The sequence below is a fragment of the Centroberyx affinis genome, unplaced genomic scaffold (assembly GCF_046629955.1).
Source record: "Centroberyx affinis isolate AG114_WGS23_722 - 3 ecotype Tasmania unplaced genomic scaffold, CSIRO-AGI_Caff_v1 ptg000046l_1, whole genome shotgun sequence".
Taxonomy (NCBI): domain Eukaryota; kingdom Metazoa; phylum Chordata; class Actinopteri; order Beryciformes; family Berycidae; genus Centroberyx; species Centroberyx affinis.
Window position 1 is genome coordinate 144,291 of NW_027278759.1, and position 14,149 is coordinate 158,439.

General features: G+C 39.8%; 2 protein-coding genes across 2 annotated transcripts; both read right to left on the minus strand.

The window, feature by feature from the left end:
* Positions 1-412: 412 nt before the first annotated feature.
* Positions 413-3,452, minus strand: LOC139642671 (ictacalcin-like). Its single transcript, XM_071517622.1, has 3 exons — positions 3,382-3,452; positions 1,071-1,216; positions 413-712 (listed from the first exon to the last, which is right to left on the minus strand). The coding sequence occupies exons 2-3, from the start codon at positions 1,206-1,208 to the stop codon at positions 569-571; spliced, it is 282 nt and encodes a 93-aa protein (XP_071373723.1). The 5' UTR covers positions 1,209-1,216; positions 3,382-3,452; the 3' UTR covers positions 413-568.
* A 4,794-nt stretch (positions 3,453-8,246) lies between these two features.
* On the minus strand, positions 8,247-10,735 carry LOC139642663 (protein S100-A1-like). Its single transcript, XM_071517610.1, has 3 exons — positions 10,626-10,735; positions 8,795-8,957; positions 8,247-8,503 (listed from the first exon to the last, which is right to left on the minus strand). Exons 2-3 carry the CDS (start codon positions 8,933-8,935, stop codon positions 8,342-8,344), a joined length of 303 nt encoding a protein of 100 aa, XP_071373711.1. The 5' UTR covers positions 8,936-8,957; positions 10,626-10,735; the 3' UTR covers positions 8,247-8,341.
* Between the last annotated feature and the right edge of the window lie 3,414 nt (positions 10,736-14,149).

Below are 14,149 nucleotides of genomic sequence, written 5' to 3' on the forward strand. Positions count from 1 at the left end.
CTTGTGACTACCTCCCACCACACACACACACACACACACACACACACACGCGCACACGTGCGCGCGCACACACACACACACACACACACACACACACACACACACACACACACACACACACACACACACACACACACACACACACAATTTAAAAACTCTTGTTCAGTACTGACACTACTGTGCTTTGTTTGAGTGTAACCCTCCAGACAGTCATCAAAGCCAAGTAACCTGCTGATAAAGCTGTTGATGTCAAAGCTTATCAGTGTTTCAAGAGGCAACACATCACCAGCATGGATGCTAGACTAAAGCCAAAAAATGAATGTTGATTAAAGAAGCAATTGAACAACAAAAGTGTACTGCAGAAGAAACAAATCCCCCCAATAATACAGTAACAAAGTGCACTAGTCAAGTGTAACGATTTAAACAAAATTTATTGCATTTTGCCTTACAATATATTAAGTTGTGCCTTCATTTTAAGTTTTTGTGTTAGTTTCATTTCCTCCCTGGGAACAACTGCAGCTAAGAGACGCCTTGTTCTCTTTCACAGCCCCAAGGTGGCGCTCGGGCCCTATTTCTTGCTGACGAAGAAGTCGTTGCACATCACAGTGAGGCAGGAGACCATGGTGACGAACTCCTTGAAGTCCACGGTGTTGTCCTTGTTTGAGTCCAGGTCCTGGAACAACCTGTCCACTGACGTCTTGTCACTGGCTTTCTGCGTGAGTGAGGAGAACAGGTCAATTGCGTTCATAAAAATGTAGACAGGCTATGCAGAAATTAAAGACATACAATACACATCATTCCAGTGTGTAAGTGGAATAACCCTGATCCTCACTGGCGATAAAACGGGAAAGTATCGTCATCGGATACGTTCCCCACCAGAAAGTAGAACAGGCTGTGATGACGCACAAATATATAGCTCCATACCAGAAGCGCTCCCCACTGATGATGCTGGATAGGTAAAAGCACTCTAAAACACATCCACTGTCTGTAGACCAATAATGTGCTAATTCATCCTTCTGGAGAGCGTGGCTGTGCAGGGCCGGGCTACAGAGAGGTCAGAGGTCACTCACCCCCAGGATCTCTCCCAGTTCGCTCTCAAGCAGTTCCTTCAGCTCCGCCTTAGTCAGGGTGTACTTGTCCCCCTCCTTGCCAGAGTATTTGTGGAAGGAGGAGATGAGGAGGGCCATAGCCTGCTGGACCTCGGACATGATGAAGGCTGGTGAGAGGGGACAGAGAGAGAGAGACAGGGAGAGAAAGAGAGAGAGAGAGAGAGAGAGAGAGAGAGAGAATGATGACAAAGTAAATTTCCCTCTTGCCTCCCTGTTGGTTGAATGTTCTGCCATCACGCCTGAGGAGGTCCACACACTGTGATGGATGGCATGGATTCAGATGTGATTGGGTGCTATACAGATAGCGTCATGTTTTTCTCTGTTCTCTTTCATGTCTTCCTCCAGGATACCAACAGGGGGTCAATGTGTGGAATTCATTACCCACACACCTCAAAAATGGACATAATTGGGATGACTTTAAATACAAATTGAAACAATTTTTGAAGAGCAACCAGTCACGCAGTCATGGGTGACCTTGTCTTTCTTTCTCTCTCTCTCTCTCTCTCTCTCTCTCTCTCTCTCTCTGTCCATGTATGTATCTGTCCCTATTCAAATAAACACTGAATGAACGAATTAGAAAAGTTGTTATAATACTGAATGTTATAAAACTGCATGCTCTCATTTTGTGTTGCTCTAACTCCACCTAGAGGCAGAGTCTCCAGGTCTCTTCAACTTCAACTCTCACTGATGAGAGTAGAGCACTAGTGTGATGCTAGTGTGATGTTTTGAAATTTGGCATATGGACAAAGAACATAATTTACTTCCCTGGCTTGAGGGAGTAGTTGCAGGGGAAGGAAGGGGAACAGGCATACGCTCACATCTGAAAGCTGGGCAACCACAGTGTGGTAAAATTGGTGACTGAACAGCTCTTCTTCATTAGTTTAGGACTTTTTTTTTTTTCTTTTTTTTTTTACAGTTGTTGTTGCAAGTGGCAAGCATTGCTCATTTCATTAAAGCTGGTCTTGTGATGCAAAGCAGAGACATTCCAGTCATAAGCCTGCTTTTGCAGTCTTAAGGCTACTGGTGTGTCATTGTTGGCATTTTGCTTTTTCCTGTCTAACACTAACTGTTTTAAATGACGGCTAAATTAGCCATACACTTATATAGAATGTCATTTCATGGCAACTAAGAAGAACGGTATTCATTGAAATAAAGAAAAGAATTCTCAGAGCAATGCATACCAGTTTCATTCAGAGTACTTTAACAGCAAGCAGCTGCTGACATCATTGCTTTTGTCTTTGCCATGTTTTTCTCTGGATTTTCCATGGAGCTGGATAAAAATAAACCCTGGGTTTCCACCAGGGCCCAGCTACTCTCAGTCCTCCTCCCCTGTCACCAGTCTCAGGCTCTCTGCTGAATGACACAGGAAGCCATTGTTATGGCAACAGCTTCTTCTCTCCTGGAAATTCAGACTGAACCAAAGACGCAGGATGAAACCCCACTGGTGATTTCTATCCTCTTAGTGCTGTATGCCTTGAAACGTATTTCTATTGGCTGCATGCACCCATGAGAGTCAGCTGTGTTTACAGTAGATTCTGACTCAGACAGTAGGCTCCCTCTCCAAGGTGTGTGGTAGGTTGAGGAAACTGGTACCAAAGGATTTGTAAACAAATGAGACTTGTAGAAAGTAGAGGAAGAGAGTACAAAAAGAATACCATTGGTATTGTTGTTCTTGGTTCATATTAAAAGTAAGAATACAACTGGGTGAAGAGTTCTGGATGTGCAAGTGCATTACAGGATGTTTCAGGTTCATTAGCTAAATAATTGGCATCACAGCAAAATGAACAGCATCTACTGCAACATGAAGTCTCACAAGCAATGAAGAGATGTCCTAGTGGAAACAAATCTTCAAAACAAACTAATACTGCTGTTTGAAAACACTATTGCTTATATATTTTCATACTTATAAACTATTGCACGTATTTGATATGCAGTACTTGATATTCCATTGAAGTATATACTACTGTAAATAGTTATGCAAATGTTGATATTATCCTAATTAATCATCAGTAATCAATGTGAAGAAGATACAGATTTATTGTGTCCTTTGGTGTTCTTGTTGTTGAATTTACCATTTTTTGTGTTTGTAGTTTGAATTTCTGCTCTGGCAATATGTATATGTGCATGTCATGCCAATAAAACTCACTGAAATGAAACTGTATAAGTGTTTAATACATTGTAGCCTGGGAAAACGTTTTGCTCCTATTCGCTGAAGCCAGTAAATAAAACCAAATAAAACAACAACAAATCGTAGTTTAGATTTTCTACTCACCAAGGCTGATTTGTTGGGAATGAATGAGGAATGAGAGTGAAAGTCAGTCGTAGAGGAACTGTAGACAGTGATGGAGAAAAGGATTGAAAGGATGTTTTATACATAACCCCACCCTTTCTCCCTTCCTCTATCATGCTCCTTCCATCCCCAACCACTCCTCCCTCTTTCCTCCCTGTTCCGTTACTTCTGTCGCTTCCCATCTTTAATCTTTCTATTTTGGTATTGTCACTTGACAAAATGGTAACACTGAAAAGATAATCAGCAAATAAGTCTTGTACTAGATATGTATCTTTAAGTCTATCTCTTTCTGGACAAAGTGTTTGTTAGAGTCAGTGGTGGTTCTGGCTTATTTGGTGCCCTAGGCGAGTTCATGACGAGGCACCCTTTCTTTCAACACCACCCAAACTCCAACAGACTGCCTTCTGTGTGGACAGGGGCACCCAGTTGACTCGGGGGCTGGGGGAGGGGTGGAGTTTATATCACATTGTATAGCATAAAATGCTAGCAGGTAACCAAATGCATCCCTTCCCTCCCCATATCACATAAAAATGTACTTATGGAATATTACCCTAGTCATAAAAACTCATAAAAGCTGCCAATTGCATGATTTGCACAAAAAAAGCTGGTGAAATAATGTACTTGACACTTGGGGCTTGACCCTTGATTGACAGGAAGGTCAAGCACTGCAGTTATTGACACACACAAGGAGAATCACAGGTGAGAGAAGAAAATCCTCCCGCTGCATTATGAAGAGGTCAAAACCTCCAGGTGCACAATTTAGGGGAAAAAAAGAAGATGCATTTTAAATAGATGATGATAGATGATAGAGGGATGTCATGTCATCATAAACATTTTTATTACGGTTATTACGGTTTTGAAGTGTAATAAACACTATTGTTCACTGATAGCTTGCTAGCTAATTGATAGGTAGCTTGATGTATAGCTGGATGGGCTTAGCTAGCACCCCGTTGAAACTTCTCTTAAAAACTTAAAACAAGCACCAGTAGTTTTTTGTTTCACCTAGGTTGAAGGAAAATGGAGTACATGTATGGAGTAATTTTATGGTCATTTTTTGCCCTGTTTGGAACTCTAAAGAACCGGACACCATTGACTTCAGTTGTTTTGGAGAAGGCTGTTACAGAGTTGTGCAGCAACCTCCCTGTGTGTTATGTGGACAAAGCAACTTCACCTGTGTTTTGACTGGCATGAGGCCAGATAAAGATAACAGAATTTTTATTTTTGGGTTAATTATTCCTTTTATTCATGAAATAGAAATAGTTCCTCTTTGAAAGGCAGTGCTACCTTACTTCTCTGGATCAGATAGTGAGGCATCATTTTTGCAAACACACATGAACTTTTGGTTTAAATTAGGCCTCGTTGATTTCTGTAATTTGTACTGTAATACTGAATGTAATAATTCTTTGCCAGTTTCTAATCTATTGTTTGTCATATTTTCAGTGTGAGGGGATTAGCCAGGACTGCCACTGCTTGTGGACATGAACCGGTCTCTTCCAAATACAAAAACGAGAGTCAAGACTCTTGATGATGTGGTCAAGAGACAAATCCTGGAGCTGCTTCCCCAACAGTGAATGGAAATTGACTTAAGGGATTTTTTTTTTTTTTTACCAGCCATGTATTTTTATCATAACCATATAAATTTTGCCAAAGGGCAGCACAGCACAAAAAGGTTGACAGCCACTTGTGTTGACTCTAGACATATTTACATACAGTATGTGATCCGTATACACATTCATATACACATACATTGTTGCTGGGTTTGTTAAAGTCCCTCAGTTGATAAGATTGTCATGTTTGCCTCGGTGGCAACCAAGCCCAAAAATATTGATCCTCTTCCTGGACAATCTGAGGCTGAAGACCAAAGGAGACTGGAAGTCTTTGTAGCCTGGCAAAATATTTTTTTTACACAATCACTTATCAGAGCACACTTTTACAGTCTGGCGTGAAATATAATTTTGCATTCCCCTGTTATATTTTCATTGTATTTTTTATTTATTGATTGTATTTTGTAATAACTCATGTCTGGCAAGTGTAACTTAGTGTAAAGTCTAACTTACTTTTATCTATTTTTGTTTTATTGTTTGAAATGCGCTTTGTAACACTGTTTTGAAAAGCACTGTGTAAATCATGTTAATTGTCATGACGATTAAATGAAAGGATGGTCTCAGTGACTCATTGATAGTTCAGTGTTGTGTAGATTGTGTGGCTCAGATTTTTTTATGGTGGAGGTTGTGACTCACAGTCATGTCCCTGAGCTAGTGAGTCAGATCCAGCAGGAGCCTCAGACACAGAGACAGATGAAAATCTTCACCATGGCGACTGTGTGTGTGTGTGTGTGTGTGTGTGTGTGTGTGATGCTTGCTTGGTTACAGTCTTTTCCTGCCTCTCCTCTTTGGTAGGGGCACACCACTGTTTTTGTCTCTTATTACATCTTCCATCAGCCCAAACAGAATATACAATTCAGTGACCAGAATTCAAGACACATTTGCCACCATTCATGTTTGCTGTGGTTTAATTTATAATGCAAAGCCAATCTGAGATTTTTCGGTACATTTTAGATCAATAGGGCCTACTATCCTCTCCCACAGTGTGGAAAAAAATTGTCACTAAAAATATTTCTTCCTTCCCCATTTTATTACATTTACTCACATGGTGATCTAGCAACAAATAAGCAACAAACTATCCATGGAAACTGTATGCTGTATATATCCAACTGTGATTTATATAATAGTATTTGCAATACATCTGGAGCAGGAATAACTCTAGAATAGTTATATTTTCATATGCTGATGGTAACCTTATGAATACTGTTATACTCTTACACCATCTAGTGGTCAAGCAGAAGAACACTGGAAACAACGTAGACCCTAGACTGATATTCCTCATTTGCTGCCTTTTCTCGTGTTGCCTCTTATAAGAAATTTGTTATTTTCGAATAGAAAGAATATTCTGTGATTGAAATGTGACACTCCATTAAGAGAGAGTGCTTCACTTCTCATTTAACCCAGAAACTCATGGTTAATGGGGTATACCACTGGATTTCAAATGTGAAATATTTTATTCCGGTGCCCTAGGAAAGTTTGGTCTGTACTAGTGAAAACTCATACCCCGCTCCTACAGTCAGAGAGAATAGAGAGGTGGAAAGACAGAATAGCTTGTCTCGCTATTCTCTGATGTTACACTAATTCACACCTCCATAGAGAATGAATTATGAAGACATAAAGGGCAAAATCAACATTAAATCACATAAGGCAGGTATTGCAATACCTGCTTTGACATCACTGATTGGGGCGTGGCCAGAAGTGCAACATGCTTGAGAGTTTCAACCCATAGAGAGCAGTGCAACTACACTTTTCTGTCCCATGTTATTTAGTGTTGATTTTAAAAGTTAACCGTGGCAGTATCCAGGGTGAATTCTTTTAGAGATGAGTGTTTATTTCTGGTTTGAAGGTGATTGCACTGCCATAATATGAAGATCACTTGGCTGAAAAAGTTGAGACAAACTTCATGTCAGTCCACAAACTCAGTCTTCTCACTGCTAATGGAGCAGCTGTCTCTTGTTTCCTGCTTTAGGAGAGTTACAAGTACTGGACTGCCTTAAGCCTTCAGCCACATGTAAATATCTATGAATTCTTACATTGAGTGATAGTTCCCTTTCAACAGATAATACATCAACTGCACAAAGACAGTACTGAGAAAACAGTCAGCACAGGGGGAATTCCTTGCTCTGAACCTCTGCTGTGGGTCACATGGGCGTTGTCTTGTGCAAACCCAGAGTTAAATACAAACTCTCTCTCTCTCTGTCCACGCACACACACTGTGGTAACCTAGCAACCCTCATGTTTGCCCTGTAACCAGTAACATCGGTAGGCCACAAAGTCAGGCCCTGCCCAAAGAGCTGAGGAAGGGGGGGAGAGAGAGAGAGAGAGAGAGAGAGAGGGGGGGGGTCTATCCTGTTCCTCCCTCTGTTGTTATCCAACACCCACCAGAGCATGAAACACAATGAAAAGGGCCTTGTGGAAAAACAATGATATGAAAATTGCTGATCTGCTGAGTCCTGCGACTCATTTATTCAGATAGCCCAGGGCTGAATTGCCTGTTATTGAATCGAAATGACCAGAATTCCACAAATTGTACTTAATAACATGGGCAAACCATTCATATAGCAATGGATTTTGCCCCCCCCCCCCAAAAAAAATCATGTCTGTTTATTAGCGCTGCAGAGTTGCAACATCAGCTCGATAGAGGGGTGTGTCCACGACCAGAACATTCTGAGGATTCCTCAGCGCGGTGATAAGCAGGTCTTTATCAGGCCGACAGGGAGCGGCTCCTCTGCCCTCTCAGACCCACTGAAGTGTAAAATACAGGTGGGAGTTACATTATCGCATCTAGGATCTGGACTGGTACAGGTGCCAGGTGAGAACACAGTGATCTTTGACGCAGGCCCAACAGACTGCCTGTTACCGGGGTGTGAAATTAACACCAACCAAAAGCCACCAGCAACCAGTCAAATGCATGTACACTTTGATGGTGGCTGGTAAATTTGTCTATCTGCCATTTAAGATAACAAACTATCATTTTGAGGTTGCTGTCCTTTGTAAAAAATCAACCTGGCTATATCACATTCATAACCATAGGTAACAAGAGGTAGCAACTCTGCTTCTCTATATCACAGACACACACAAACAAACACAGGTGAAATATGTAAACCTATGCAAACACATGCAGGCATAAACACAGAGGTGGATTTGTATTCACATTATGTTGTTCATATATGACAAACACACACGTGCACGCAGACAGACAGTACCTACACACACCCACACAAAAACCACAAGGCAAATTCATGGCGGTTTGGGATTTGTCAGTGTATTTAATGGACACAATCTTTACAAAATTGAAATGCTTTCCTCTTTCCTCTCCTCTCTTCCTCTGTCATCTTTTACTTCTTTCCCGACTTCTTCATGTGCATTTGATAGCAGTGCTCACAGGCAATGGAAAGTCCAACAACCAGAGAAACAAACTCCTCAAAGTCCACCTGGCCGTCGCCATTGGCATCCAGGTTCTTCATGATCTTGTCAACTGCAGCAGGGTCCTTCTGAGACTGGATTGGGTGGGGGATCGGGGGGTGTGTCAACAAGAAAATATTCAATCATACTGAAATATTTGATGATTAATTAGTTAATGTATGCTAAGGCGATATATTTATATGTATAAGTTGCTATCATACTGTATAAGTTGTTGTGAAATGTTACAAATCTGTCATATTAGCTGAAAGTAAACAATAGCTTTAAATGTTGGTGAGCCATCAATTTAGTCAAAATCTACTGTTGAGCATCTTCTCAATGCCTAAAATGTAAAAGTCAAAAAGCATGGGGGCACTGTCCCTCCTCACCTTAAGGAAGCTAGATAGCTCGTTCTCCAGCAGGTCTTTAAGATCTTTACGGCTGAGTGTGCCGCTTCGTCCGTCCTTAGAGGCGTAGTGGTGGAACACCGTGATCATCGACTCCATGGCGGTCTCCAGTTGTGAAGGCATGGCTGCTGACTGTGGTTGTTGGCTGAGAGACAGAGAAATAGAGTTCAAATACTACAGACATTACTGAATATGAACATCGATGGAAGAGCTTAACACGAGCCACAACTACAAACACTGCAAGAAATCTCCATCTTAACAAGTTCAAGTTCAATCAAGAATTTTGTAGAAACAAGTGTCATTTTCTTGATAGATCGTGCAGTGATCTGCCTTATTCTGACTTGTTTCAAGATAATTTCTCATTCATTTCTGGAAAATTCCTGAAACAAGTGAAGCTGCATTGGAGACAAGTGGAGTTATCTCACCTCATTGGCAGAATTTTTCTCTTGGTTTGAAAAAACTACGATTTGCAGGCTGAATATGAGACTAAATGACTCGTTAAGATGGATGTTTTTTGCAGTGAAAAAGTTTGCTGCTGCTGATTTTTTAGGTGTTTACAGCTGATTCATCTGGTGATATAAAGGAGGGTGGGGGAGCTGACCCTCCCACAGTAAACAGCAGTACTCTCCAATATGAAAAAAAAGCACTGGATTAACATTATCAGCAATCTGTCAATCTGTCCCTCCCCCATGCACTGTGACCTAGCTCCATCAGTGAGAGGATTCATGTGACTATTTGTCTGTCTTCACTCTGGCAGGAACTACGCAATGTCTTGGCTGAAATAAAGATATTCTGAAGACACTGTGTTGGGAAAGAGGAGATTTCCACTGCGCTGTGGCAGGACGGGGTGTGTTGAGGGTGAAAGCAATGGTTTGCTCCGTGGCCCTGCCCAGTGATGAGTAATACTCATGAGTAATTCTAGGTACAAAAGGTCTGCTAAAAAGTTGTCAGTAAAAGATGGCTGAAATATTTACACATAACTTAACAATATAAACACATAACTGAACAACAATAATAAAAAAAAAAAAACATAAAGCTGAAACCTTTCTTGACTATAGAGCTGCTTCTGTAGAGTTGCAACAGAAGTTAAAAGGAGAAGTGAGTTGAAAGAGGGAGGGTGTGTCATTTGTGTGAGAGGGAATGGAAAACTTCAACCTAATGAGGAAAAAATGTGCTGTGGACCAAGATGGCCAGAATTTGAAGCAGCAAATAAGAGGTTACACACTAGCAGCAGAGTAGAGAGAGAGAGATGTGTGTACATGCCCACAGTCAGCCACACCCTTGGTACTGTTCCTGTCTGGACTCTGTTAATAATACATTTAAGAATCAATGTAATTATCAGAGTAAATTGAGTTAGACTTGAGGAAATAAACCGGTAGAAATCCCTTACTCAGTGCATTAGTGTATATAGACCTTTACAGAAGTTGTAAATTCAGGACAAATCATGCTAGAGAACAACAGCCTTATTATTGCAGTAGCCTATAGGCCTATTAGTCTTAGGTTACAATGTTGTTGTTTTTTTTTAAGATACAATGAAAAGTATCATTTAAAGACATCACCGCGAAATGACATGAATTCACACTGTAAAACAGGCTGCATTCAAACCAAAAATCATTTACCATTACAAAAGCTATATGATTGGCAGACACTTTTTCTTTTTTTCCCCCAGCAGATAAAAAACTGTGGTAACTATTCCGCAAACAAATACAGCCTTCACACACCTAGACCTACATTAAAAACTTGGCAGACTACCTGCAGGCAAACCCATACCCGTTAGACAAGAACTGTACGGACCAATTATGTTAATCCTTACCGTGTAGGACCGAGGAGAGGTGGGAATGTTCAGAAGTTGGGAAAAACTGCCGCGGGGATTTTATAGTCAGGCGCCGCCCCTGCTGCTGTGAGGTGTGAGTCGAGCTGTGAATATGAAGATTACACTATAGGTTTATGACACGGCAAATAAGGTTCAGCGTTGGCTGGTAACACGGAACAGTAATAAGCCTAACATTACATTTCCCCGTAAGAAAAACTAATTTGCAGGCCTATTTCCATTTCAGTAATAACTGAAGAGTTACCAGTGGAAAAATCTCAAAACGTTTTTTTTTTAGATTTCTTTCCTGAAGATAAAGAACACATCTTTATTGATATCTTTATTAATGTATTATTCATATATTAATCTAAATCATATTTATATTTTATTATATTTGTATTTTGCCTACATAATGAAGACATATGCCTATATCTTTATTATAGGCATATGTCTTCATTATTTATATAGGCCTACATCACGTAGCCTATGTAGGCCTTTCTACCAACACATAAATCCATATAGGCCTAGATACAGTATATACAGTATATAGCCTATGCTGTTTGCTTCCCATGGTCATTTACAGGAGGTGAGTTGAGTTATCGTGATTTTGGAAGGCAAAAGCGGATGCAACCGCAAATGTGGTGGGTGTAATGCTGCCTTACGAGCTCCTCCTAAACTACTTTTCTCTTTAGAAGACGTAAATCCGTCTTGTCGCGCATTCAAGTGTTTTTGGTCGGAATGGTAATAACAAAATGCACCCTGTAACAAAACTAGTTTTCTAGTGGTGGATGTTGCCATAGAAATCAAGCGGCATATAGGTAATCTGTTGCGTAGCGGCAGAATGAAGAGGAGAAATAGCACCTCGGGCATATTGATCTTTCGATAAATTTACTACAGGCAAAAGTTGTTGTAGGCTACATGTCACATTCACCACTTTTATTTTGTAAAACCTGATATTTCCGACAGTACGTGAAAAATCATTCTAAATATGACTCCTTTCTCTCGGGGATTAGGATACATCTAGGCTAAATCAAGAATATTTCTGATCATCATTATTGGTCGTCTGGCAGAGAGCCTGTTACTGATAACGAAACTCGATATCTGACTGATGTCAATGTTATCACTGGGTAAAGTTGATCTCATTTAAACTTAGGGAACAAAGCAAAACAGTAGCATTTTACAACATAGCCCAAGATAGATGAACATCTTAACTGTAAGCCTGTCAGTGACTGTGTGACAACTGTGTGACAACACATGCAATCAGTTGATGAGATTTGGTGTCCCACATTGTTTTGGTCAGTGCGGGAAAAAAAACGAATTTACAGCACTTATGATAACGGTCCAGTCTATATTGGAGGAATCTTAGTATTTTGTTTTGATTCTTGTATTACTTCTTTATTTATTGTACACGTTTTTTATATTGTGTAAAGCTCTTTGTATCTCTATTTTGATAAGCGCTCTATAAATAAAGGTTATATTATTATCTTTAGAATATAGGACTTATCGTAGGGGGCCCTCATCTGGCCGGTATATGGCATTGCAACTTTGAAACTCTCTGAACTGCTCCTGTCTGCTGAAAGAGGTCACCAATAACCAAAGATACATCCACTTCACTTGCAATTTCTGTTACCTGTTTTTTTGTTTTCGTACAGTAAATGAAAAATGCACTGACAGTTTGAATTAACAGAATCCAGTGTTCACTAAACAGGTTTACGGCTCTGAATGTGTAAGAGTTTTACCCAGCTGCTTTAGTCATGGTGCAGTACAGACCTTTTTTTTTAAACCTTTGTTTTACCAGGCAGGTCACTTAAGAGCAAATTCTTATTTACAAGGATGGCCTCCTTGTTCCCCATGCTCATCCCACCATAGGCGTGCGTGCGTGTGTGTGTGTGTGTGTGTGTGTGTGTGTGTGTCCTAGGTGCCCTTTTCAGATTAAAACACTGCAGAGTTTCTAAACAGGCATTGCTAACAAAATGCCTCTTCACTTTCAACAACTTAGTGCAGTTTCACCTGGAATTATTAATGGAAAAAGAGTTGAGCATTGACTCTTATTGATGGAATAGTGCAACTTTTGGAAGAAAGTGGAAATTACTGAATACCAACACTAGCTATTTTGTATACACCAAGTGATATAATTTAGAAATACTAGCCAAATACTGGTTGAGTGCTTTCTTATTGTGGAAACATGTTTTTTCTTAGTTACTGAAAAATGGAAATGGAAATGATCTTGCTAAACCAAGAAACTTTGTTGGTAGGGCCCTTTTTGATATTTCAAAGTTGTTCAATTTTATATTGTATTTCATTTAATACCTGTAAGTTTTAGATTGGATTACATATTAAGGTCAGAAATGCAAGTATATTGCATTTTCTCCCATGTAAGTGTATGCACTTGCCACCAGTGGTGGAAGAAGTACTCTGATCCTTTACTTCAGTAAAAGTACCGATACAGCAATGTAAAAATACTCCATTACAAGTAAAAGTCCTGCATGAAAAATCCTACTTAAGTAAAAGTACATAAGTATTAGCAGCAAAGTGTAGTTAAAGTATTAAAGTAAAAGTAGTGGTTTGGTCCCTCTGACTGATATTTTATTATATATGACATCATTAGATTATTAATACTGAAGCATCAGTGTGTAAGCAGCATGTTACTGTTGTAGCTGCTGGAGGTGGAGCTAGTGTGAACTACTTTATATACAATTAGCTAGTTTAGTCCAGTGGTTCCCAACCTAGGGGTCGGGCCCCTCCAAAGGGTCACCAGATAACTCTGAGGGGTCGTGAGATGATTAATGGGAGAGGAAAGAAGAAAAAACAAAGTTCTGATACACAAATCTGTTTTCAGTTTTTGGACTTTTTTTCTAATCTTTGATTTTTGCTGAAATATTGGATCATTTGAACATTTATTGAAATGAAACCATGTGAAGTTTAGAGGGAAAAATCACTATTTGGTGGAGCTGTTAACAACTCATAGACATCTGAAATGTGACCCGACTACACACTGCTTTTTGTAAGATGTCAAAAGCCAAAAAGGTTGGAAACCACTGGTTTCATCTTTAACAATGTGTTGTATTTTAAAAGCTTGTTATATTATCCAATGTGTCAAATCTCCATCTGAAAAGTAACTAAAGCTGTCAAATAAATGTAGTGGAGTAGAAAGTACAATATTTCCCTCTGAAATGTAGAGGAGTGGAAGTATAAAGTAGCATCAAATGGAAATACTCAAGTAAAGTACAAGTATCTCAAAATTGTACTTAAGTACAGTACTTGAGTAAATGTACTTAGTTACTTTCCACCACTACATGCCACTGTCCAAAACTCAAATGAGTTTTTAACAGCAGATTTTCCAAACATCTCTCTCATAGCTTGGCTTGCTTGACTGTACGACAAAACAAGTCCAACTACAATTTCTACAGCGCGGCATCCTTCCAAATGATTACGCCCATCATAGTGTTTATTCTGGGTTTCTTCTTTTTTTTTTTTTATGAACTTTGTTTATTGATTTTTAAACACAAACTGACAATAATTTAAAG

What these genes read in the sequence shown, in the direction of transcription:
- LOC139642671 (XM_071517622.1), bottom strand. Translation starts at nt 1,208, where the DNA reads ATGTCCGAGGTCCAGCAGGCTATGGCCCTCCTCATCTCCTCCTTCCAC. An exon ending in AACTGGGAGAGATCCTGGGG is followed by an intron (nt 713 to 1,070) that starts GTGAGTGACCTC and finishes TCACTCACGCAG; the next exon opens with AAAGCCAGTGACAAGACGTC.
- LOC139642663 (XM_071517610.1), bottom strand. Translation starts at nt 8,935, where the DNA reads ATGCCTTCACAACTGGAGACCGCCATGGAGTCGATGATCACGGTGTTC. An exon ending in AGCTATCTAGCTTCCTTAAG is followed by an intron (nt 8,504 to 8,794) that starts GTGAGGAGGGAC and finishes CACCCAATCCAG; the next exon opens with TCTCAGAAGGACCCTGCTGC.